This window comes from Barbus barbus (assembly GCF_936440315.1).
Source record: "Barbus barbus genome assembly, chromosome: 34".
Taxonomy (NCBI): Eukaryota; Metazoa; Chordata; class Actinopteri; order Cypriniformes; family Cyprinidae; genus Barbus; species Barbus barbus.
Genome location: NC_136762.1, coordinates 6,596,323 through 6,619,879, shown reverse-complemented (window position 1 = coordinate 6,619,879; position 23,557 = coordinate 6,596,323). Strand labels below are relative to the sequence as shown.

The following is a 23,557-nucleotide window of genomic DNA, read 5'->3' as shown; positions in this document are numbered from 1 at the left end:
AGTGTGTGTTTGTGACGCTTATTTGACCAGTGCTTATATAGATATTTCTTACCTATTATTAACATTCTGCAACAACAAATCTATCTATCTATCTATCTATCTATCTATCTATCTATCTATCTATCTATCTATCTATCTATCTATCTATCTATCTATCTATCTATCTATCTATCTATCTATCTATCTATCTATCTATCTATCTATCTCTATCTATCTATCTATCTATCTATCTATCTCTCACATGACCTTTTACGTTCCTTAACTCACATCTGCTTAAAGTTGCCAACATGCACCTGCCATACAGAACACATATATGAATCCATACATGTAATAATAATATAACCTGCTCATCCTCAGCTGTTTACACAGTTTATCCTTCTAATCCTTAGCAACCAATAAACATTGAGTATGTGTCATCCAGTCATGTCTAATGTTACACCTAGGTTCAAATGATAAATTTTTACTGAGAACTAAATCTAAATAGCAGCATCATGACAACCGATAAATGATTACTAATTCAGATTGTGCTGTTGTCTTCCTACGGTTTATAGTCACGTATGACTGAAGTTGCACGTAAGACGGAAGTGAAATTTTAGAACTCTTAAAGATTGATAAACAGCTCTCTCTAGAGGAATTATGTGTAATTGTCTCAAGCGACGTCTACACTGAAGCACACTGGTTGTTGCTGGGACATTTCACAAATCATTTAAATAAAGTAACAAGTTGAATTAAACGACCAATTTTAAAGTATCAATTTTGGTATCATATAAATAAATTATTTTTTTGTTGACCAAAGTGGTAGGATATTTCCCAGAAGTAATTTCCTCCTCCGACCACTGATCATTATCCTCCTGTAGACTGTTGGCAATTTAATTAAAGCAGTCTTCAGTAGATTCTTTCAATTTAGATTTTCCTGAATACGTGTTTGTTTTTTGAGGAGAAAAGGGAAGAGGGGAAATGAAACTGCGCTGACATGAAGATTCAGTGATGTCATCGTCCAGCTCAGTTCAGTTCAGTGTCTGTGCAATCAAGTCAACAATATTACTAGAAATTGACCTACAACTCTGTATAGACTACATGAATTTTAATACAATCACACTCCGCACATATCAGTTTAGTTTTTACATGGAGAAATTAACAGACACAAAACACAATTCATGTTTTGAGAGGACCTTACAAAATTTCAAAATAGGTTAAAACGTAAACAATCAAATTAGTTAATCAAATCAAAGTGCAATGGCATCTAGCTACCGAGGAGGACTTAAATACAACTCATGGATATATTGTCCAGTTTGTTGCTTATGTCATCGTGGCATGAAAATGTGGAAAACTGACAGAGGTTAATGTCAACAAGAGTCACTGGAGAACTACTACTAAATAGGCCAACTCAATCCTAAATTAAACTCAGTCTAAAGTACAAAGACTTAAATAAGCTGGAGTGAAAGGCCTTACAATCAATCTCTTTACATTTTCAGATATATAATGGTATTTTCAGTGCAGACCAATAAGAAGAATAAGGTCTCTAATAATCATGTTGTCCATACTGTAGTTTTTCGAGTTGATATTTGGGGTCATTTTTCATAGCAGTGAACTGCTGTATTCTTGAATCTCCTATTTTGTTCATGAACAGATCCAGTTCTCTCAGGTGTGAGGGGTTCGATCTCAAAGCTGATGCCAGAACAGCACAACCGTCATCTGTGAGACCACAATATTCCAAACTGCAATGACAAATTGTGATTAACGAGGATTGTTTTAGTCACCCTATCAGAGAAGATATAGAGCAAAAATAAGGATCTTACCGCAGTATCTCGAGCTTGCAGTCTGGCTTTTCCAGAGCGGTAGAGAGCATTCTTACCAATGAGCTTCTTAGATTATTTTGAGAAAGATCAAGCTCTCTCAGATGTGAAGGGATTGATGTCAATGTTGAAGCCAGAGCAGCATAACCTTCCTCTGCAATTTTGCAATTCCTCAGTCTGTAGAGAGCGAGAGAAAAAGAAACAAATCTTAATGCTATTGTTGATTTTTATATCAAATATATAAAGTTGTATCAAATAAACAAATTTCTCCTTAAAGCTCTCATGATCTTGCTAAATAACATGATCATTAGATGTAGTAGGTATTTTAAATATCATTAAAGCACTGCATTCACACTTTATACACACTGTTAAAAAAGTTTAACAAATGATGGCTCTGTCTGTGCTGATATGATGAATTGCATTTTCAGCCTGATTTTAAATTTAACTTACCGCAAAACTTCCAATTTACAGTTTGGGTCCTTCAAAGCATCAAAAATTGCTTGCACCCCTGAGCCACCTAGTTTATTCCAACCTAGATCCAGTTCTCTCAGATGTGAAGGGTTTGATTTCAAAGCTGAACCCAGAGCAGCACAGCCCTCATTAGTGAATTCACAATGGTCTAACCTGCTGAGAGAATTCAAATAATTAGTCTAGCTTTGAAACAAAGGACAAATGTGGTGAGTGGTGATCTTGCCTGAGCATCTCAAGATTACAATCAGAATTCTCCAGATTAACAGATAACTTCCGCAATCCAGTGTCTCCAAATTTATTTGCAGACAGATCCAGCTCTCTCAGGTGTGAGGGGTTTGATCTCAAAGCTGAAGCCAGAGCAGCACAACCTTCATGACTGATGCCACAATCCCTCAACCTGCAGAAAATATACAGCATACAGAATTCATTAAATGTGTCTGTGTGTGTCAGTTATGACTCTCAGTACATCTATTATTAGTTTCTGTAAAATAACCTTACAGCAATATCTCCAGTTTACAGTGAGGGTTCTCTAGTCCTTCAGAGAACTTCTTCATTCCTGAATCTCCCAATGTATTCCCAGACAGATTCAGCCCTCTCAAATACGAGGGGTTTGATCTCAGAACTAAAGCCAGAGATGCGCAACCATCACTTGTGATACCACAAAGTCTCATCCTGCAGAGGACAAGGCATCAGATTTAGGTTAATGGACACATAGTTCTCTATGGTAACAAAACAAAACAAAACCAAATGTCAAAATATCAGAGGTGTAAAGAGTACCAGAAAACCATACTTGAGTAAAAGTACAGATACCTTACAGTGAAAATTACTCCACTACAAGTTCCAAAACAACTTGAGTAAAAGTCTTAGAGTATCTGATTTTAACAGTACTTAAGTATTTTACTTAATATAGGCTCAAAGATGCACTAGTCAAAGACACATTCCAGTCAAAAACTGTAATGTTGTGGAGAAGCTGGGGAAAACAGGCAGAGGCAAAGATCTATGTGCTGGCATTTCATGGAAAAACTAGAACAAACATTAAAGCCAAAAACCACAGGGAACAAAGAACAGAATGGCAAGCAAACAGACAACCATTACATTCAACAACTGACAAAGAACTAAAGAAACACTAGGGATATATATATATATATAGATATATATATATATATATATATATATATATATATATATATACATACATACATACAGGAGGCTAACAAGCTGAACAAGATAAGATACAAACTGACTACAAACACCACGGGAGACAGGAAGTGACATAAAAGTCCAAGACAAGGCACAGAGAACATGTGACATAAACAAGAAAGAGCTTATTTGTGAGGAGAGCAATCACGTTTATTTTCTAAAACCAAAATAAAACTGAACACCTCAGAACTGCAATAAATAAATAATATTGTGAAAATTTAATTAAAAAGTCAAAGTCTTCTTGCACTGGATGTGCTGGTTTCCGCCTCATGCCAGCTGCAGTCATATAAAACACCTGTGATTCACAACTACTTGCTAAGGAGCTCACATTCACGTAAAGTAGCCTTGTTGACAAGTTTGGGTGAGTAAGGGCAAAATGTACAAGATAGTACTTTCAGAGCCCTGTAGTTGGCGATATCACATCTTTTGTAGCGGAAATAAATTGCTGCAGAAAAGATAAGTGCCATGCAAAATGTAATGCGTAACTGCAACACTCATTTCAAATGTAGTTGAGTAAAGAGTACAGATACTCATTCAAAAATGTAGAAGTGGAGAGTAAAAGTTGCTAACATCTTTGATACTAAGTAAAATTACAAAGTATCCGAAAAGATACTCGAGTACAAATGATGTTTTATTAACAAAGTTTGGGAGGAGCATGTCAGATACTTAGCCTAATTAACACAGGAGGTTCGCACTCAAGTTAATCAATGCACGATATAAATACAGCTGATATACCTCTATTCATTTGACGGTTAATCAGCATCCCTCCACCACCCCTTCCCCACTCAAGAGGTATCACTAGACTTCTCACCACACTATGGGGGGTACTCTGGGTTTGGGCCATTCCTGAGCCTGGAGCTCTTCCCCAGGACAGCACGCCAACTACGCATTACTATACACGCCATATACGCATTACCTTACTCGTGCTAAATATATGTAAGTGTGAACTGGTGAATTAGTTACATTTACTCCAATACTTTACACCTCTGCAAAATATGTTTTAGTATAATTTAGAAGTAATCTTACCACAGTTTCTCAAGTTTACAGAGGGGATTCTGTAATTCAGCAGAAAGAATCTTCAATCCGGAGTTAGTGAGTTTATTTCCAGACAGGTCCAGCTCTTTTAGATGTGAGGGGTTTGATCTCAGAGCCAAAGCCAGAAAATCACAACCCTTATCAGAAACATCACAAAACTCCAGTCTGCAAAAAAAAAGAAAGAAAAAAAGACGACTTCTCAACATCAGTTTTACAATAATTTTTTCAGATGATATGCGGGCCTTGAAACAAGGTCAATTTACATGATTACTTGCCTATTAAGACGTCTTCATAGATCACACTTAACTGTGTATTTTCTCTTGTTAAGCACAAACTATATTTACTACTTCATTATTATTTCATTTTTGCAATAAAGAAATTAGGTAAATAAAAAATGAGCAAAATAAAGAACAAGAGAAGAGGAACTTACTTCAGTGTTTCCAAATGACATTGAGGATTTTGCAGGCCATCACAGAGTATCTTAATTCCTGAATCACTCACATTACTCTGAGCCAGGTTCAACTCTCTCAGACATGAGGTTTTTGATGTAAGAACAGAAACTAAAGTGATATAGCTTTTTCTTGTTAGGTTATGATCACAAAGACTGCAAGAAGAAAAACAAAACAAAAAAAAAAAATTCCCAGCATGTGCATGTATAGACAGTATTGAGTAGATTAATTCTGGAATTACACAAATCTTTTAGATTACACTGTTTTAATTAAGATTAATTGAACTTCTAGATTAACTGAAATAATGCAGAAAAATCTTGTGCATAACAACATAAGATAAATATAAAGACTAAAAAGGAACACATTCCATTATATTATACTATATCATTTTTTTTATTATACATAAACTTGAACAATTATTATTGGCATGACATACTTTGCGGTTCTGGATGCTTCAAGCACTGGTTGTAGCCTTTGAAGACTTTCATCTGGTAAGACATGTGTCCAAACATACTTCTTTAAATCAAACACATCTAGTTTTTGCTCTGAGGTCAGCAATACAAAGACCATAGCTGACCACTGTGAGGCTGTCAGTGTGGTCTTTTTTTCTGACCCTGATTTGAGGTAATTCTGGATTTCCTCCTCTAGTGAATGATCGTTCAGTTCATTCAGGCAGTGGAACAGATTGATGGATTTCTCTAGAGAAGGATTCTCTTCGATCTTCCGCTTTATGTAATTAACTATTCTCTCTTTGCTGTCAGAGCTGTTTTTTGTCTGCATCAGTAGACCTCGTAAGAGAGTCTGATTGGACTCCAGTGAGAATCCCAGAAAGAAGCGAATGAAAAGGTCCAGATGTCCACTTGTACTCTGCAGAGCTTTCTTTACAGCTCTCTGATAGAGGTCAGATATTGATATTGAACCTTGTGTAACACAAGTCAGAACACTGGGTAGAAGACTAGGTTGGTCTATCACATTAATATTTTGATTCACAAAGGAGAGGTAAACATATAAAGCTGCAAGGTGTTCCTGAACACTCAAATGAACAAAACAGTAGACTTTCCCCTGAAACAGCCCTGATTCTTCTCTGAAGATCTGAGTGCACAATCCTGAGTACACAGACGCTTCTTGCACGTCAATGCCACATTCTTTAAGATCTTCCTCGTAGAAGATCAGATTACGTTTCTCCAGCTGCTGAAAAGCTAGTTTACCCAGTTTGAGAACCATGTATATATCTTTAATGTTCTTATCATAGGCCTTCTCATGCATAGTTCTTATTTGAATGATCAGGAAGTGTGTGTACATTTCAGTAAGAGTCTTGGGAATCACTCCACTCTCTACTTGACTCAACATCTTCTCTAGAACAGTGGCTGAGATCCAGCAGAACACTGGGATGTGACACATGATGTAGAGGCTCCTTGATGACTTCAGGTGTGAGATTATTCTATCGGACAGGACCTGATCACTGATTCTCTTCCTGAAGTATTCCTCCTTCTGAGGGTCATTGAATCCTCGTACCTCTGTCACACGATGGACACACTCAGAGGGAATGAGATCAGCTGCTGCTGGTCTGGAGGTGATCCAGATGAGAGCAGAGGGAAGCAGATTCCCAGCAATGAGGTTCGTCAGCAGCACGTCTACAGAGGCTGATTGAGTCACATCAAACAACCTCACGTTTCTCTGAAAATCCAGAGACAGACGACACTCATCCAATCCATCGAAGATGAAAATGATTTTACTTTCATTTGAAGAGAATTCAAATTGTTTTGTGCCCGTGAAAAGTTGCAGAAGATCTTGAAGACTGAATGTTTGGTCCTTTATCAAATTAAGCTCTCTGAAAGGAAGTGGAAATATGAGGTGAATGTCCTGATTTGCTTTCCTTTCAGCCCAGTCCAGAATGAACTTCTGCACAGAGACTGTTTTTCCAATGCCAGCGACTCCTTTAGTCAGCACAGTTCTGATGGGCTGCTTTTGTCCAGGTAAAAATTTGAAGATGTCATTCAAGTTGATTGCTGTATCATCTGTTGGTCCTCTCCTAAATGCAGTTTCAATCCATCTGATATCATGTTCATTATTGATCTCTCCACATCCACAATCTGTGATGTAGAGCTCAGTGTAGATCTCGTTGAGAGGTATGAGGACACTCTGTCTTGATATCCCTTCACACAAACACTGAAATCTGCTCCTCAAATTTGATTGGACTGCTTCTCCAATTTTATCAAGGGGTGAGGCAGCACTGGAAAATCATAATAAATCTTGTTATACATTTTAAACCATTAGCAGACCATTTAATCATTTAAATATATATATATTTTAATTAAGGACATTTGAATACTCATAAAATATAAATTAAAGACAATTAAACAGATTAAAAATGACTAAATAGAATAACCAGCAAGATAGAGGAGACTTTTCCCCCTCATGATATAACTAAAGACTCAAAAGTAATATAAGCAAGGATTTAATCTTTTACCTAGATTCTTTTAAATCCATTGGACAACTCACAGACTGATCACTCCTTATAGACTTTTGGTTGGGACATAAAGAGAATCTTCCCTCTTTTTTAAAATGTATTGTTTTAAATGACATTGGATAAAACTAAAAACTGAAAAGTGATAGTGAGGAAAACCTAATTATTATTAATGTACCTGGATTCTTTTAAATCTTCTGGATGACCCATTGACTGATCACTCCTCATGGACTCATGGCTGGGGCATGGAGATGCTGATCTTCCATGCTGCTCTGATCTGCAGTAAATTAGAAACTACATTAATAAAGTGGATTCAATAGTCACAATTGTGAAATAGTCACAAGCATGAGATATCAATTAACAATTGTAAGACAGAATTGGGACTTCTTTTTTAAAATCTTGATTTAAGTGATGTTGCATAAAATTCAAAGGGGATAGAGAGGAAAACATTATTATTAATAATATAAATAATTTACCTGGATTCTTTTAAATCCTCTGGATGACCCATTGACTGATCACTCCTCATGGACTCATGGCTGGGGCATGGAGATGCTGATCTCCCTTGCTGCTCTGAGCTACAGTGAAACAGAGACATTACAACAATAATTCAGTAGATCTTCCTGTCATTCAGAACCAATGAACTAGGTGTAATTGTGAGAGAAAGAGCAGTGATTAAAAAAATAAATGTGTAATCGAGGGATATAAAATGTTTTGGCTTTATTTTTGTTACATAATCCTAAAGACTGACAAAGTTGTGAAAGTTAAAAGGGAGTTTGATTATAATCACCTGGGCTTTTTAACCTTGAGTTGATCCATTGAAGGATGACTCCTAATGACCAGGTCTTGTTAAATCTGATCTCCCCTTCAGGAAAATAGAAATAGTGATTAGCTTTAGCTACCAGACTAAAGACTAAATATAACAAAGTAAGAAACAAATGTGACCATTACAATGTAGGCTATTAATACAAAGTATTAATTGAGGGTTTGCCATCCACACAATAAGCCAAGCATTTATTCATTAATTCATTACTAGCTTACTTACTAGTGAGCCTCAATATTCGGTCACATTTTCAGAATTTTCAGCTACAATGATTCTGCAAATAAACTAAATAAAAGTAATACTAACAATAAACCACACAGTCAAAATATGGCCAGAAACCTAATTCATTCAACAGACTACCAGCCATGAAACAACATAAAATAGCGAAAAATGTAAGTAATGCAAAATACGGGACAGTAGTCACGTACTGTAAACATTCAAATTCATTCAACATTCTTTTTGTTTTTAAGCAAACTTATCTCTCAAAACAAGTGTTGTTTTTGTCAGAGTAAAAGGTAAAACGTCGCCCAACTAGTTTTGTAGGCTACGTCAATTTGTTTTTTTTAGATAAACTGATAACGAGTCCTCATATCTGAAAGTACAACAAAAATAAAGCAAATAAATAAATAATAAAAATAATAACTCAATGATTGTCTTATTTCAGTATAGGCTATATAAACAACATTCAATTCACATCTAGTTATTATTCTGGCTGAACCAATTGCTTTTGCAGGTTAAGGAAACAAAAGATGAAAATCAAATTCAAAACACCTCGATAAAAAAAGTGACAAATTAATGTTTGATATCAAGCTAATAAAAAACAAACAAAACAGATGTTTTCACCAATCCAGCCAAACTAACATTTCTAACATTGTCTCTTCATTTACAGCTCTCCGATCATCACTCACTCTCATAAAGATCACGAGGATCCTTGACAAACCAGTTTCAGCTTCTTTTTTTTTTTTTTTTTGTTGGGCAACGCAAGGCTTCTTATTAAACTACCTACTAAATTACTTTCTTATACAGCTATTTGGCTTAAATTGGCCTGAAACAAATGACTCTGTATTTATTGCGTGTAATTGTTCAGTTGTGTTTGTTGTAAAGCACCTGCTGTGATCACCTGCGAATTACACTCATTCAGTTAACATTTGTCAAGGTGATATGAGATTAAGTAATATGTAGCCAATTTCTCAGCTCGAAGAATATCAAAACATTAACCAATACGTAGACTATACCAATAACCGCAACCTACCTTTTATACTGACCTTCTTCCAGAGTAGCTACATAGTAGGCTACTGGAAATACTTTCACTTTCTGATTTGTAAAGGTCTACTTCGTATCCAAACAACAAGTCAATGGGCGTACACAAGTACAAACAATTGCTACATTTCAAAAACACCATGTTTACTCCTGGAGAGAAGCTAAAAATTGGTTTAAAAATTAGGGGAGATGGATTTTCAGTTAGATTCACACAATTTGAATTGACAGCAAAACACATGGGGTTTCCCTAAAACACATACATATTCATTTAAACATTAATATTTTAAATGCTGAAATACACACGGATAACCGTTTAATTACAAGTTGGAAAAAAATGCACATTGCAGCCTTATCAATTTGCAAAATATAGAATATATTATATAATTACAATATAAACTAAGCACAATAATTTACTTGGTTTAACTATATGCATTTTCATTATAAACAGCTATATTTGGGGATAAAGTCATAACATAACATTAAATGGTAAAGATAATTTAACAGAGAGAATTGCAGAGAGAAGTGTTCTCCATTTAATGACATGGCCATCTGCTGGGAAAGAATCTCAAACACATTCAGAAAATAGTTCCATCACCTAATGAACAGACTTTAAACCACCAAAACCAACAGATCACGTACATTAGAAAAAGTTCAACTGTGACAATGAATTATGTACTAAAGCATTGTGTATCAGTCCCTGGTCACAACAATCAAAACAACATACCCTACTACAATATTAACACAAAGTATTAATAGTTATATTTAAATAAATGTATATTCAAATTATAATTACCTAGCACATATATATATATATATATATATATATATATATATATATATATATATATACAGTATATATATATATATATATATATATATATATATATATATATATATATATATATATATATATATATATATATATATATATATATATAAACATAACAAATATATAATCTAAAGCAATTACAAGAGGTTTCAAAACAAGAAAACAAACCTTTTTTGAACATATATAAAGAAGTCAAAGATCGCATATTTGAAGGTAAATTATTCCAATCTGCTGGAGCCTTGTACCTAAATGCCTTTTTCCCAAACACTTTCTTAACTAAAGGAGAGGAAAAATAATTTGCAGAGTGTCTTAAATGACATGAAGAAGAGTAAAATATCAAATTCTGACATAAATACATTTAAACTGCTTTTATAATGAAGAGTCCATAGAGGACATGAAAGCAGCTTCAGCAGTTTTATGACAAATGTACAATTGAGGTTTGCCATCAACAATCACACTCGGTGTACACGGATACCGGAGAGAATATTTCAAGTTCAGTTCTTAGTTGAACTCTATTCAAATGCAACTTTTGAAAAAGAAAACATTAAATGAAAACATCTATTATTATAGATAAAAGTATAATTCTTCAAAAATTCTTTATGCTGACAGTCTTATTTTCCTAGCACATTGGTTAATAAAGATTGAGTCAAAAAATATATTCATACATTCATATATCTCACACATACTCTAATTTCTCCAGTTTATAGAGTGGATCGAATTTTATAGCAGAGAGCGGGTTAGCTCCCATGTCTGTGATTTTATTTTTAGACAGATCCAGTTCTCTCAGGTGTGCGGGGTTTGATCTCAGAGCTGAAGCCAGAGCAGCACAACCTTCATCTGTTATATCACAATCTCTAAGCCTGGAGACAGAACAATGACACAGCATTTACCCTCTCATTTCAAGACACACAGTATATACACTTGATTTTAGAATACTTATTTTTTTTTTTTTGCCAGGTACTTAAAATTCGCATGCTTTAAATTAATTTCCCATTAACTGAAGAGGTATTCATCTCACCAATCTTAAATAAAAATCTTACCATAATATCTCCAGTTTACAAAGAGTATTCTTGAGTCCATCAGAGAGAAAGTTAACTCCGTCATCTCCCAATTCATTCTCCGACAAATCCAGCTCTATCAGGTGTGAGGGGTTTGATTTCTGAGCTGAAGCCAGAGCTGCACAACTTTTATCTGACAAGTTACAAAATCTCAGCCTGCAAAATGAACAATGGGACACTGTATAAATTATTTACATTTGCTCAGTTCATTAGGAGTACAATGTTACTACACCATCAATTGGATAGATTTAGAATTATGTAACACTAAACAAATCTTGTAATATGTAATATACAGTACACTTCAAAAAATACATTTATAAAACATCACAAATCTAATAAAATTACTCAATTACGTGCTGATGTAATATTACTTTGATAGCAGAAAATGGTGTCTCTCAGAACAATAAATGTATAATTAGCTTCTTAAATGAACTAATTAATTTTTTTTAATACCAATACATCAGACCAGTTAATTTACTTTTTTATTTGCAGCTTTTGAAGAACTTACTTCAGTGTCTCAAGTTTACACTGAGGATTTTTTAGACCTTCAGAGAAAAGCATCACGCCTTGGTCTCCTAGGTTATTTTCAGACAGATCCAGCTCTCTCAGATGTGAAGGGTTTGAATTCAGTGCCAAAGCCAGAGCGGCACAGCTTTCATGTGTGAGACCACACCGCCATAACCTGCGCCAGACAGTTTTGCTTGCTCACATTCCAGTTGCAGGAATACAGCGTACGATACAGTATGTACCATTAATATGTAGTATGTAGTACTAATAATACTTTAGACACAGTAGTAGTTTTTAGAACATGAAGGACTTACCACAATGTTTCTAGTTTGCAGTAAGGATTTCCCAGTCCAGCAGAAAGGAGCTTCACACCTGAACTCTGCAGATTATTGAAGTTTAAGTTCACTTCTCTCAAACATGAGGACTCTGAGCTGAGAGCTGATGCCAGATCAGAACAGCAATTCTCTGTCAGACTACAACAGCCAAGCCTGAAAAAAAGAAATTAAGATGAACTAATAAAATAAGAACGCTCACATAAACAATTATAAAAACAGGAAACATTACCAAAATACAGTATTATTTATTTGATTTTTATATGATCAATATATATACTCTAAATACTGATTTATTAAAGTGTTGGTACTTTAATATGACAAATAAAATAGAATGAATGCTAGTTAAGTCCTAGTCAAATACACATATCTGTAAATGTAAGTTCAAAACAAGGCCTTTTATGTACAAGAAAATATGCAAATGTTTAGTCAAATCTAAGCACAAATATACTTCTTACTTACTGAGCTGATCTGGACAGTTCAACCACAGGTAGTAGATTATGGAGCACTTGATCTTGTGTGAGGTGTTTTTGGTTGAACTCATTCCTGATGTATTTGTTTAATTCAAACACTTCCATTTTCTCTAAAGTAAGCAACACAAAAACCAGCGCTGACCACTGAGACGGAGACAGAATGGCATCTTTGATCGTTCCAGCGTTCAGATAGTCTTGGATTTCATTTTCCAGAGTATGATCACCTAGTTCATTCAGACAGTGAAACAGATTGATGGATTTCTCTGGAGAAAGATCTTCTCTAATTTTTCTCTTGACATACTGGATAATTTGCTCTGTATTGTGAGACGTTGCTCCTGTTTGTGTCAGTAGGCTCTGAAAAAGAGTTTGATTGGACTCTAACGAGAGACCCAGAAGGAAGCGAAGGAAGAGGTCTAGATGGCCATTCTTACTTTGCAAAGCTGCATCCACAGCTCTCTCATAAATTGTGAAACATGCTGGGTATTGAACGTCATGTTTTAAGGACGGGTATTCGCTGAGAATGTCATGGTTTTTCAAATTGAATGAAAACAGCACATACACAGCTGCTAGATGCTCCTGAATGCTCAGATGAACAAAGCAGAAGACTTTTCTCTCACACAGACCAAACTCCTCTCTGAAGATCTGAGTGCACAACCCCGAGTACACTGAAGCTTCTGTCACATCAATGCCACAGTCTCTCAGATCTTCTTCATAGAAGATCACATTGCCTTTCATAAGGTGCCTAAAAGCCAGTTTCCCAAGTTTAAGGATCATGTCTTCATCTTTCACTTTCATTTTAAAGGCCTTCTCATGCATAGTTCTCATTTGAATGATCAGGAAATGTGTGTACATTTCAGTAAGAGTCTTGGGAATCTCTCCACTCTCTGCTTGACTCAACATCTTCTCTAGAACAGTGGCTGAGATCCAGCAGAACACTGGGATGTGACACATGATGTAGAGGCTCCTTGATGACTTCAGGTGTGAGATGATTCTGTTGGCCAGACTCTGATCTTTGAATTTCTTCCTGAAGTATTCCTCCTTCTGAGGGTCAATGAAGCCTTGTACCTCTGTCAGTCGATGGACACACTCAGAGGGAATGAGATCAGCTGCTGCTGGTCTGGAGGTGATCCAGATGAGAGCAGAGGGAAGCAGATTCCCAGCAATGAGGTTCGTCAGCAGCACGTCTACAGAGGCTGATTGAGTCACATCAAACAACCTCACTTTTCTCTGAAAATCCAGAGACAGACGACACTCATCCAATCCATCAAAGATGAAAAGGATTTTACCTTCATTTGGGGAGAATTCAAGTTGTTTTGTGCCCATGAAAAGTTGCAGAAGATCTTGAAGACTGAATGTTTGGTTCTTCAATAAATTTAGCTCTCTAAAAGAAAGTGGAAATATGAGATGGACGTCCTGATTCGCTTTCCCTTCAGCCCAGTCCAGAATGAACTTCTGCACAGAGACTGTTTTTCCAATACCAGCGACTCCTTTAGTCAGCACAGTTCTGATGGGCTGCTTTTGTCCAAGTAACGGTGTGAAAATATCATTCAGGTTGATTGGGATGTCTTCTGTTGCAGCTTTCCTGGATGCTTTTTCAATCCAACGGACCTCATGCTCATCACTGATCTCTCCACCTCCCCCTTCTGTGATGTAGAGCTTAGTGTAGATCTCACTGAGAAGTATTGGGTTTCCCTGCTTTTCTATTCCCTCACATAAACAGTGAAACATTGTCCACAGATCTGATATAAGTTTGTTGTGGACTTCAGCATGTTGACAGTCAGTGCTTCAACATGAGTTAGAAAACACACAAATTAGCAAGCACAAATAGATTTAGACACATGCAGACATGGTTTTTAAGAAAGTTATTTTTAAAAAACAAATCAATGGTTAATTTTAATTTATGTGTGTGAATACCTGCACTCACGGAGTGGTGGCTTTATCCCATCACAATTCTGACATTGTCTTCTTGCATATGACCTGAGCACATTACAGACTTCAGTATATGGACAGTCATTACTATACACAGATCAAGCTTCAATATTCAAAGATTCCTAGGGTTTACATTATAGAAATGCGTCCAATGTTTTACATCTTTATTTTGAAACATAGGCTACCTGTGTTTAGAGGTGTCTACACCCTTGAAGAACACTGGAAGCTCCATTGACTGATCACTGTTTATGGACACACAACTGGGTGCTGGCGAATCTGCTCTCTCTAACTGCATCGATCTGAAACACAACAAATTAATGACCACTCTATTCAGAACACTTTTTCATATACAGTAATGTTCTTGTATTTAGAGCAGAATTTGTTCTTAAATATGGTGACCAGGAGGGGACGTCTTTGGTTCAAGTTAGTTGTCGTGGCCACAACATATTAAGTCGTGAGAACATGATATTACGTTGTGGCCACAAGATCGTTTTGTCAAGGTAACATGTCGTGGCCTCGAGATGTTATTTTGAGGAAACGACATATTTTTCTCATGGCCACGAGTGAATTCATTCATTTACAATGAAATTTACAAATGAAACTACATGAATGATTCATTCCTCAATGAAACACTAGGCAGTAGGCTATAATATTAATAACTATTAATTCGCAGAAAAATAAATATGTTAAATTCAACCTTTAAACTGCATTTCCAATAGGCTAGAAATTCCAGTCAGCATAATCAAAGCTTTATTGGCATGTTGAGCATTTACAATAGGCTTATTTACAAAACTAGTCAGAACGTTATGTAAAGAGATCGAAATGAAGGGAAAAAACAAATATAAAATATAATAAGAGGCTAATAATAATGATGATGATGATAATAATAATAATATATAAATATTACGGAAAAAGACGATCAGTTAATGGACACACACAGCTAGCAAAAATGGGATGGATAAATTTTTTTTCTTGTAGGTCTATTATATTTTATATACTTTATGTAACATTTAGCCTATTCATGATAAACTTAATTCGAATGCTGTTTACATCGCATGCAATTGCCTACAGTCCGGTAGCCTATGGTTAATATAATAATTTAATTATGTAATAATTTCTATAAATATAATAATTTCTTAATTCAAAATAAAATATTAATGAATCCATCTTCTGATAGTCCCGGCTACGGTCACAAAGGTTTGTTTACACATTAAACTCGTGGCCACGAGAAAAATATGTCGTTCCCTCAACACAAGAAGTCGTGGCCACGAGAAATGGATGTTGTTCTCTCAACATAACATCTCGAAGCCACGACATAAGGATGTCATTACCGTGACAAAATGATCTTGTGGCCATGACATAATATCACGTTCCCACGGGTTAATACGTCGTTCCCACAAGTTAATATGTCGTGGCCACGACAAAACTAAGTGAACCAAAGACACGCCCCCCCCCACCGTAGTTAAATACATTGTAGAAATTATTTTGAGAAATCAGAGTGTTGTTGTTCTACACCATTTTTTTTTCAGTGTATGCACTTTTTATTTCCACCATATTAAAATAACAGCAGTTTTAGAACAGTTTTCAAAACTATCTCAGTTTTTTTTTTTAATTACCTGTGTTCAGAGGTGTTTTTATCTTCTTTTCCAAAGAACAGTGGAAGCTCCATTGACTGGTCACTGCTTATGGACACATAGCTCGACACTGGTGAGTTTGATCTCTCTGCCTGCACTGAACTTTAAAAAAAATACAATTTAATAAACACTTTTTCAGAAATGCTTTCATCATAAAATGCTTTTATTTAGATCAGGCTTTTATCAATAAGTATGCAATACCTGTCATATCTCAAAATTGATATTATCTGTATTTAAAAGTACACATTGTTTTTTAATGCTACTTAATCAATTTCAATGTATTTTGTATGTGTAGATACCTGCACATATGGAGTGTTGGCTTTTCCCCATCAAAACTACGACGTCGTTTTCTCACATGTGACCTGAGCACATTACAGACTTCAGTATATGGATAGTCATTACTATACACAGATCAAGCTTCAATATTCAAAGATTCCTTGGGTTTACATTATAGAAATGCCTCCAGTGTTTTCCATCTTTATTTTGAAACATAGGCTACCTGTGTTCAGAGGTGTCTACACCCTTGAAGAACACTGGAAGCTCCATTGACTGATCACTGTTTATGGACACACAACTGGGTGCCGGCGAATCTGCTCTCTCTAACTGCATCGATCTGAAACACAACAAATTAATGACCACTCTATTCAGAACACTTTTTCATTTACAGAAATGCTCCTGTGTTAAGAGCAGACTTTATTGTTAAATACACTGTAGAAATTATTTTTAATAAATTTAATACATTTTAATAAATTAATAAATAGGTTTTTCTACTTCAAGCTTTCATGTTTAATTCAGTGTATTGCATGCTGTTTATTTGTAATAGTGAAATTTATTGAGTGAGAATTGTTTTTTCTTTTTTTCAGTGTATGTACTTTTTCACCCACAGGTGCCACCATTTAAAAACAACAGTAGATTTAGAACAGTTTTCAAAGCTCTCTCTATGGTTTTTTTTTAATTATCTGTGTTCAGAGATGTCTTTATCTTCTATCCCAAAGAACACCGGAAGCTCTGCTGAGTTTGATCTCTTTGTCTGCACTGAACTTTAAAACCACAAATTAATGAGCACTTTTTTTTCAGAAATGCATTCATAAAATGTTCTTTTTTATATCAGACTTTTATCAATGTATATGCAATACCTGTGTTCAAAAGGGCCTCCAACTCAAACCTGACCTCATCTGCCTTTAAATGTACACATTGGTTTGTCTATCCATCTATCTGTACACATTGGTTTGCCACTTCCATTTTTTAAGTACCTGTGTTCTGGGTTGGCAGCATCTCCACAACATGGTTTAAGTTTGCTTAACCGGTGCTTCTTTATAGGTTCGCAGCATGGCTCTGGTGAGCCTGGTCTTTCTGGCTCCATTGATCTGTAACAACAGCAATGAAGCATTTCTTAGTATAAAAAATATTTTCCAAGACAATGCTCTATTTGTGGACTCAAATATGTTTAAAATGCATCTTACTGTTCTGATTATGTAATTCAGTGTTTATTTTATTTTAAAAGTATCATAAAAAACATGTTCGAATAAACGAGAAAATGTATCAAAGTAGGCTACAACCCTGTTGGTAGTCAGTACTACAGTACTTTTTTACAATCATTTTTGCACTAATAACAGAACCTTCATGTCATTTTTTGAAACTCCAGACAAATAATTCACAACCGATGATCAAAATGCACATTTTTCAAAACACTTAACACTTTTTCCAAATCCTTGCAACTCACACATTACATCTGAATTGAGTGTCTATTCATTTCATTACAATAATCTAACTATCGATTGATACAACTACTCAAAATGCTACATAACTGTTGCATTACTCTTGAAGCATAGTTTTTATGGAAAATGATGAACAATATTAAATGTTTAGATTATGAAAGTGAAGCAACTGAGTATTGTTCAGGTATGATCAGTTTCAAGATGCCTGTTGTTGGGAGAAAAAAAAAATCCTCAAAAATTCTATATCATTATTATCAGTATTTGTTTTTCCTACAATACTGTAAATGTGTTTTTAGAGGGTGATAGAAGCTGACGAAAGCCATTCATATTTTTGGATAATGCAGGCTTTAACCTGGCCAAGAGATGGAGATAGAGAGGTTGAGAGCCCAGCCCAGAACGATGTTCGCTGGGGGACCGACCACCCACCACTGAATGTGATTTTGAGGGGCCCCATGGCAAAATCAGTGCAATGGGCCCAGAATGCCTATCAATGGCTCTGAGTGCAATCATGGTTTCAGGCCCATCCACAGTTTATCACCTTGTACTTACCCCCATACTACTCTTTCATTACTGTAACCCGACTGAAGAATTTTTCTCCACATGGAGGTGGAAGGTTCAAATATAGACACCCTCACAAACAAGTCTCTCTTCTCCAGGCCATAGATGATGCGTGCAATGACATCACAGGAGGAGACCAATGTCAGGCCTATTTTTGCCATGCAGGAAGTTTAGCTAATGAAAACATCCATTATGATGTAGATGAGAGCCTATGGCCAAATCCACAAGACAGGATTGATAAAAACAGAGGTGCAGTGAGGAACACTCCAGTTGGCATTTTTACTGTAGGCTTACTGTAGTTTTTTCTTATTTAAAGTTTTTTGAAAAACCTGCTGTGAGTTGATTATTTCATCAATAATTTCCAAATTTTGTTTAATGATTCCAGTGTATGTACTTTTCTCTTTAGTCTATTACAATAATATATATATATATATATATATATATATATATATATATATATATATATGTAGAACTATAATGAAAGCTGCATTATGTGTATTGAACAACTATATTTAATGATTGTACAGTACTAAACAACTACACAGTGGAACTATGGGCATCTTGTTTGTGGGTGATCTAAAGTAATGTTCCTATGATATTTCATAATAAATAAGTAGGCCATTTTGAACCAATGCTTCTGCAAATGCAAGGCTTCTCTAGAGACATGAAGGCAATATGCATAACGTTTTTAATATTGAACAGCCAGTGTTAACAATAATGACTGTTTTGAGCTTTGTGTCTAGCGTTTTGAAAAATTACATTAGTTCTGTTATTAGTGCAAACATGATTGTAATAAACCGTAATATGTTTTTTTTTAGTCAGTCTGTGCACTGTGGATGTTATGTGCTCACCTGCGTCAGGTGGATCTAGCTCCGCCTCGGTTGTTTGTAGATCCAGCACACCGGCGACGGTACAGTTCAGTTTACAGTGTATGAGGCAAGTGAAACAATAACAAGACAGATATACATTCTGAGAAAAAGTTGCCCAAAAGCCCAAAACTGGGGCTAATCTAATCAGCGTGACTCACACTCGACTTTCTCCAAGACTGAAGGTAAGTTACGTGACGTAATCTCCAAATATAATGGCTGTACCTCGGTGGCAGGACCTTCTGCCGCAGGTATAGGCTTTCACTTTAGTGGGGGAAGTTTATGGGTGGGGTTAAGTATAGAATTTCTGTACAACCCATCTGGAGCTGTCCCAGTTCCGAGGGCTGCAGCGATACCTATCTCACGCACTCGACTCCGCCTCCACCTGTTCGCGTTCGTCCAATCGTTAGGTGAGTTCGACTTGAAGCGGCGCTGCGCAGAATGATCAGAAATCACAGTACCGCGAGAGCGATAACAGAGCAGATGGATCCTTAAACTTTCGAATTGCTCTCGCGGTACTTTGATTTCATGCACTGATCATTCTGCGCAGCGCTGCTTTAAGTCGAATACACCTAATAACAGACAATTTACAGTCGCTCGCCTTCAACCTTACCACCACCGCGCTCCCAACAACTTATTCAAACTTATTTTTAGCATGTTCAGAGACACTTATTTACTCTGTATGCGAATTTTAATCCACGCTACATGAACCTTTTCTCATATAAACTGGAATAAGTACAAAACTAGAGCCAAACTAAAACTCAAATGAGACATTAGTAATAACCCAGCAAACATTTGGACATTTAATGACTGTTGAAAAGACGTCCCTCCGACACGTCCCGTCATGGTTGAAAAATATATCCAAAATGAAAATTGAACCGACGTCTTCTGGCCGTGAATTACACGTCTTTTCTGCACGTCCCTGGACGTCTAAATGTGTCATCTTCTGGATGTCTATTTTGTGTTAATTTAATGTATTAATTTAAGTATATGCATCAATGCCTGAGTCTGTAGTAATGGGGCTCCACCTCTTCAAAGCATCTGAGGGAAGAGAATATGAATTAAAAAAAAAAAAAAAAAAAAATCAAAGGCAAAGTTTGAGGTAAATGACACACTAATTGTCTTCAATGGAACACGATTTTGCATCTGTTTCATGAACAAAGTATTAGAAAAAGTTAATTAACATGTATTATATTTTTTTACTCTACAGTAATCTTATGTCAGTAAAAGTTTTTCTGCATTAAATGTGTGTTAGATTTTAGCTGTTTTATTTAGGTGTGAAAAAAAAGAGAATTTCTCTGCTCCCTCTTCAATCCCACTGTGGTAGCATTGAGAAAGACCCTTAACTAGGTGTGTAACTGTGTAAAACTGAACAGGACATTTCTAATAAAGACAGGTAGTCTTTTAGAGAATGTCCCCTCAACAGATAAAGGGTAACAATAAAAAGTACATAAATAATAGACAAGGAACAAGAGATTTTTTGAATGTCATAAGGCCAAAATTACCTTGAATTACATAGTATAAAGTTGGCCACCACATATAGAGCCCTGCACGGGACTGTTTTCTTAAACCTGCACCCGTCCGTTCCTGCTGAATTTCTGACCAGGACCGCCCGCGCCCGCAACCTGCATGTTCCACTCCCACCCGCTCTCACAGACTTTCTCTAACATTGGGTATTTTTTAGCGTTATAAAACATTAACCATTAAAACAAAAGCACAAATACCAGCACCTCAGTTTTTAAAAGGAGCCTATACTGCTTGATACACAAGCACCAAATGATTTACTAAACAAACAGTTTAAAGGTCATTTCACACCCAGTCTGAAATTGTGGCATGTTAAAAAATTTAATTATTAGTTAAACAGTGCTTTGTATTTGACTGTTACTGAACTAAGTACAATAAAAACCCGATGTATGCTTCTGTGAATCTTAAATGGATAGTTAATTCAAAAATAAAACTTCTGTCACCCTCATGCTGTTTCGAAGTTGTATGACTTTGATTCTATTGAAGATTCTGTTAGTGTTTTTTGATACAATGGAACTCAATGGGAACAATATTGACTGGCTCCCAAAATACTTCAGAATATTTTCTTATGTTTCACAGAAGAAATTGGAACGGGTAATAAATGACAGATTTAGACTATCCCTTTAACTATAGACCTGTAGTTTGGTGTTAATAATAATAAAATGTACTTGAGTCTTTCTGATGGGGCTGAGGAGGCTGGGAAACACTGGTTATAAACAAAATAAATAAAAAATTAAGGATGGCACGGGATAATCACACCAGGCTATTTTGGTTACATTTTATTAGGCCACAGATGCATTTCCGCAGTACCACAATCACAGAATGACTACTAGAGCTATAAACTATTCAAATACATTTTAAAGCCTCACAAAAATTAAATAAATCAATAAATAAACATTAAAGTGTTGCATCCCCGGGCATAAGGTTTTGTGACTGTGTTAGTTGTTATTGCGATTTGACATGTATTTTATTGTGCGCAGGTCTCTCTCTTTTACATTTACACTTGATATCACAGGCAAGTCTTCAAGATGTCTTTTATTAAAGAGCACTTCATCTGGAAAGCATCTGTACAAACATCTGTCTTTAAAAAGTTTCTTTGACATACATTCTAAACCATAAACATTTTCTAAACGCATCTCATGGATGCATTGCAGATGAGCAAACACTACAAAATTTAATCTTGCAGATGAAAACATGCACATGAAATAGACGTTTATGTGTGCTACTGTATTTGTTTTCTTACTTCAGATAGCTATCCAATTTGTTAAAACTTTTAAACGATTTGTTTAATTTACAACTGGCCATATAACTGTCTTTGAGAAACGAATAGCCCACATCTTAATTTTCTTGTGCTATAGGCCTATGCAAATTCAACGAGTTCACATTTGCACTGCATTTTATTGATCATCAGCTGATTTCAAGATCAAAGACTGCAGCAGTTGAGAGAGCGTAATCAGCATTGCTGAGAGAATTTAGCATTTACCGCTTTTTATGAAGATGGCTGTGTGCTGAACAGGCGAAGATGCCGTACATTGAAGATGCGATGGAAAATGGTGAATTTCATTTTCGTCAGTTTGCGCGTGTTTGCTGAAGTGATATACTCATCTCCGACAGGCCGTATAATCGCGAGGCCTCCAAGCACCTCCATGTGGGCCCGTCTAAGCCGGTGGGCCCATGCACACAGACCCCCACTGCATTATTTAATTAATTACACACAGTGTTGTCAAAGTTCATATTGTGGCTTTATATTGTAGAGAGCTATACTGAGTGAATTCTAAATTTTAATTTTGGCCACCTCTGAAATGGGTCAAGTCATAGATATTACATGAGAAAGTTCAAGTAAATACGCTTAAATCTGCTGGTTGCCGCCATCTACTGAGGCTTTGTGTACAACTAGTCAAGAGAAAAAATATAGAATAATAGAAAAAGTACTAGACAGTTTTGGAGGTAAACCTCAGAAGCGTATCTTTAATGTGCATAATCTCAAATCATCTCAAATCTCAAAAGGTGCAGTATTAAGATCATACTATGGCATATAGTATATGTAGAAATAATTCAGTTTACACCAAAGCATCTTTCTAAACCCCAATGTGCAATTAAATACAATTTACAATTCCTCTAGTAGACAGAAATCTCTGTGGTAATCAAACCTTCCTGACAGTTTTTTTTTTCTCCAGTTAAACACTGTAAGAAAAGCACATGAGAAGTAAAAGGTTAGCCAGTATTTGACAGAAAATGAAGCATTTGTTTTGCCATATGATGAAGGCAGCACAATTATAAGGCTTTACCATGTAAAGAAGTCTTCAGCCTGCCAGGATGATGCAACTAGAGACATCACAGTGGAGTTTCTCCCATCAGAAGTTGTCATATCATCTGCAGGGTTTCCATTAAAGTTGCCACAGGCACCACAAACCTGGCCTGTCAGGACTGTGCTTACGGATAACACGACCTCTCCAGTGCCATAGTAAGTCAGTGTCATGATAGATACCTTCTCAATGACCACGGCCTCATTTATGTATGAGACTAACACCCCCTCTTTAGGCATAAAGGGGTATGAGACCTTCTTTCCATTCACCTGTTGAGAGAATGAGAAAAATGTGTTCTCAACAATTTATTTGTCAAATAAAATAT

At 35.8% G+C, this 23,557-nt stretch overlaps 2 protein-coding genes across 3 annotated transcripts; both read right to left on the bottom strand.

Moving 5' to 3' along the window:
* Positions 1-1,068: 1,068 nt before the first annotated feature.
* Positions 1,069-9,561, bottom strand: LOC306854508 (NACHT, LRR and PYD domains-containing protein 3). Of its 2 annotated transcripts, XM_079392602.1 has the most exons (12): positions 9,491-9,561; positions 8,206-8,280; positions 7,895-7,993; positions 7,597-7,695; positions 5,388-7,184; positions 4,933-5,106; positions 4,494-4,667; positions 2,766-2,939; positions 2,491-2,664; positions 2,247-2,420; positions 1,800-1,973; positions 1,069-1,718 (listed from the first exon to the last, which is right to left on the bottom strand). In XM_079392602.1, exons 2-12 carry the CDS (start codon positions 8,232-8,234, stop codon positions 1,523-1,525), a joined length of 3,264 nt encoding a protein of 1,087 aa, XP_079248728.1. In that variant the 5' UTR covers positions 8,235-8,280; positions 9,491-9,561; the 3' UTR covers positions 1,069-1,522. The 2 variants fall into 2 exon arrangements, with proteins under 2 accessions (XP_079248728.1, XP_079248729.1); XM_079392603.1 differs by lacking the exon at positions 8,206-8,280 and having other exon boundaries at positions 9,491-9,553.
* A 1,442-nt stretch (positions 9,562-11,003) lies between these two features.
* Positions 11,004-18,697, bottom strand: LOC306853790 (NLR family CARD domain-containing protein 3-like; the record flags this gene model as incomplete). The annotated part of the gene is made up of 10 exons (XM_079391444.1): positions 11,004-11,187; positions 11,368-11,541; positions 11,894-12,067; positions 12,207-12,380; positions 12,687-14,480; positions 14,812-14,925; positions 16,243-16,362; positions 16,760-16,873; positions 17,514-17,627; positions 18,528-18,697. 10 exons carry the CDS (start codon positions 18,695-18,697, stop codon positions 11,004-11,006), a joined length of 3,132 nt encoding a protein of 1,043 aa, XP_079247570.1.
* Between the last annotated feature and the right edge of the window lie 4,860 nt (positions 18,698-23,557).

Excerpts from the sequence above, each read along its gene's own strand:
- LOC306854508 (XM_079392602.1), bottom strand. The coding sequence starts at position 8,234 with ATGGATCAACTCAAGGTTAAAAAGCCCAG. Across the intron at positions 2,940-4,493 it reads TGTAAACTTGAGAAACTGTG|GATGAGACTTTGTGGTATCA; the intron begins GTAAGATTACTT and ends TGTCCTCTGCAG. Across the intron at positions 2,421-2,490 it reads TGTAATCTTGAGATGCTCAG|GTTAGACCATTGTGAATTCA; the intron begins GCAAGATCACCA and ends TTCTCTCAGCAG.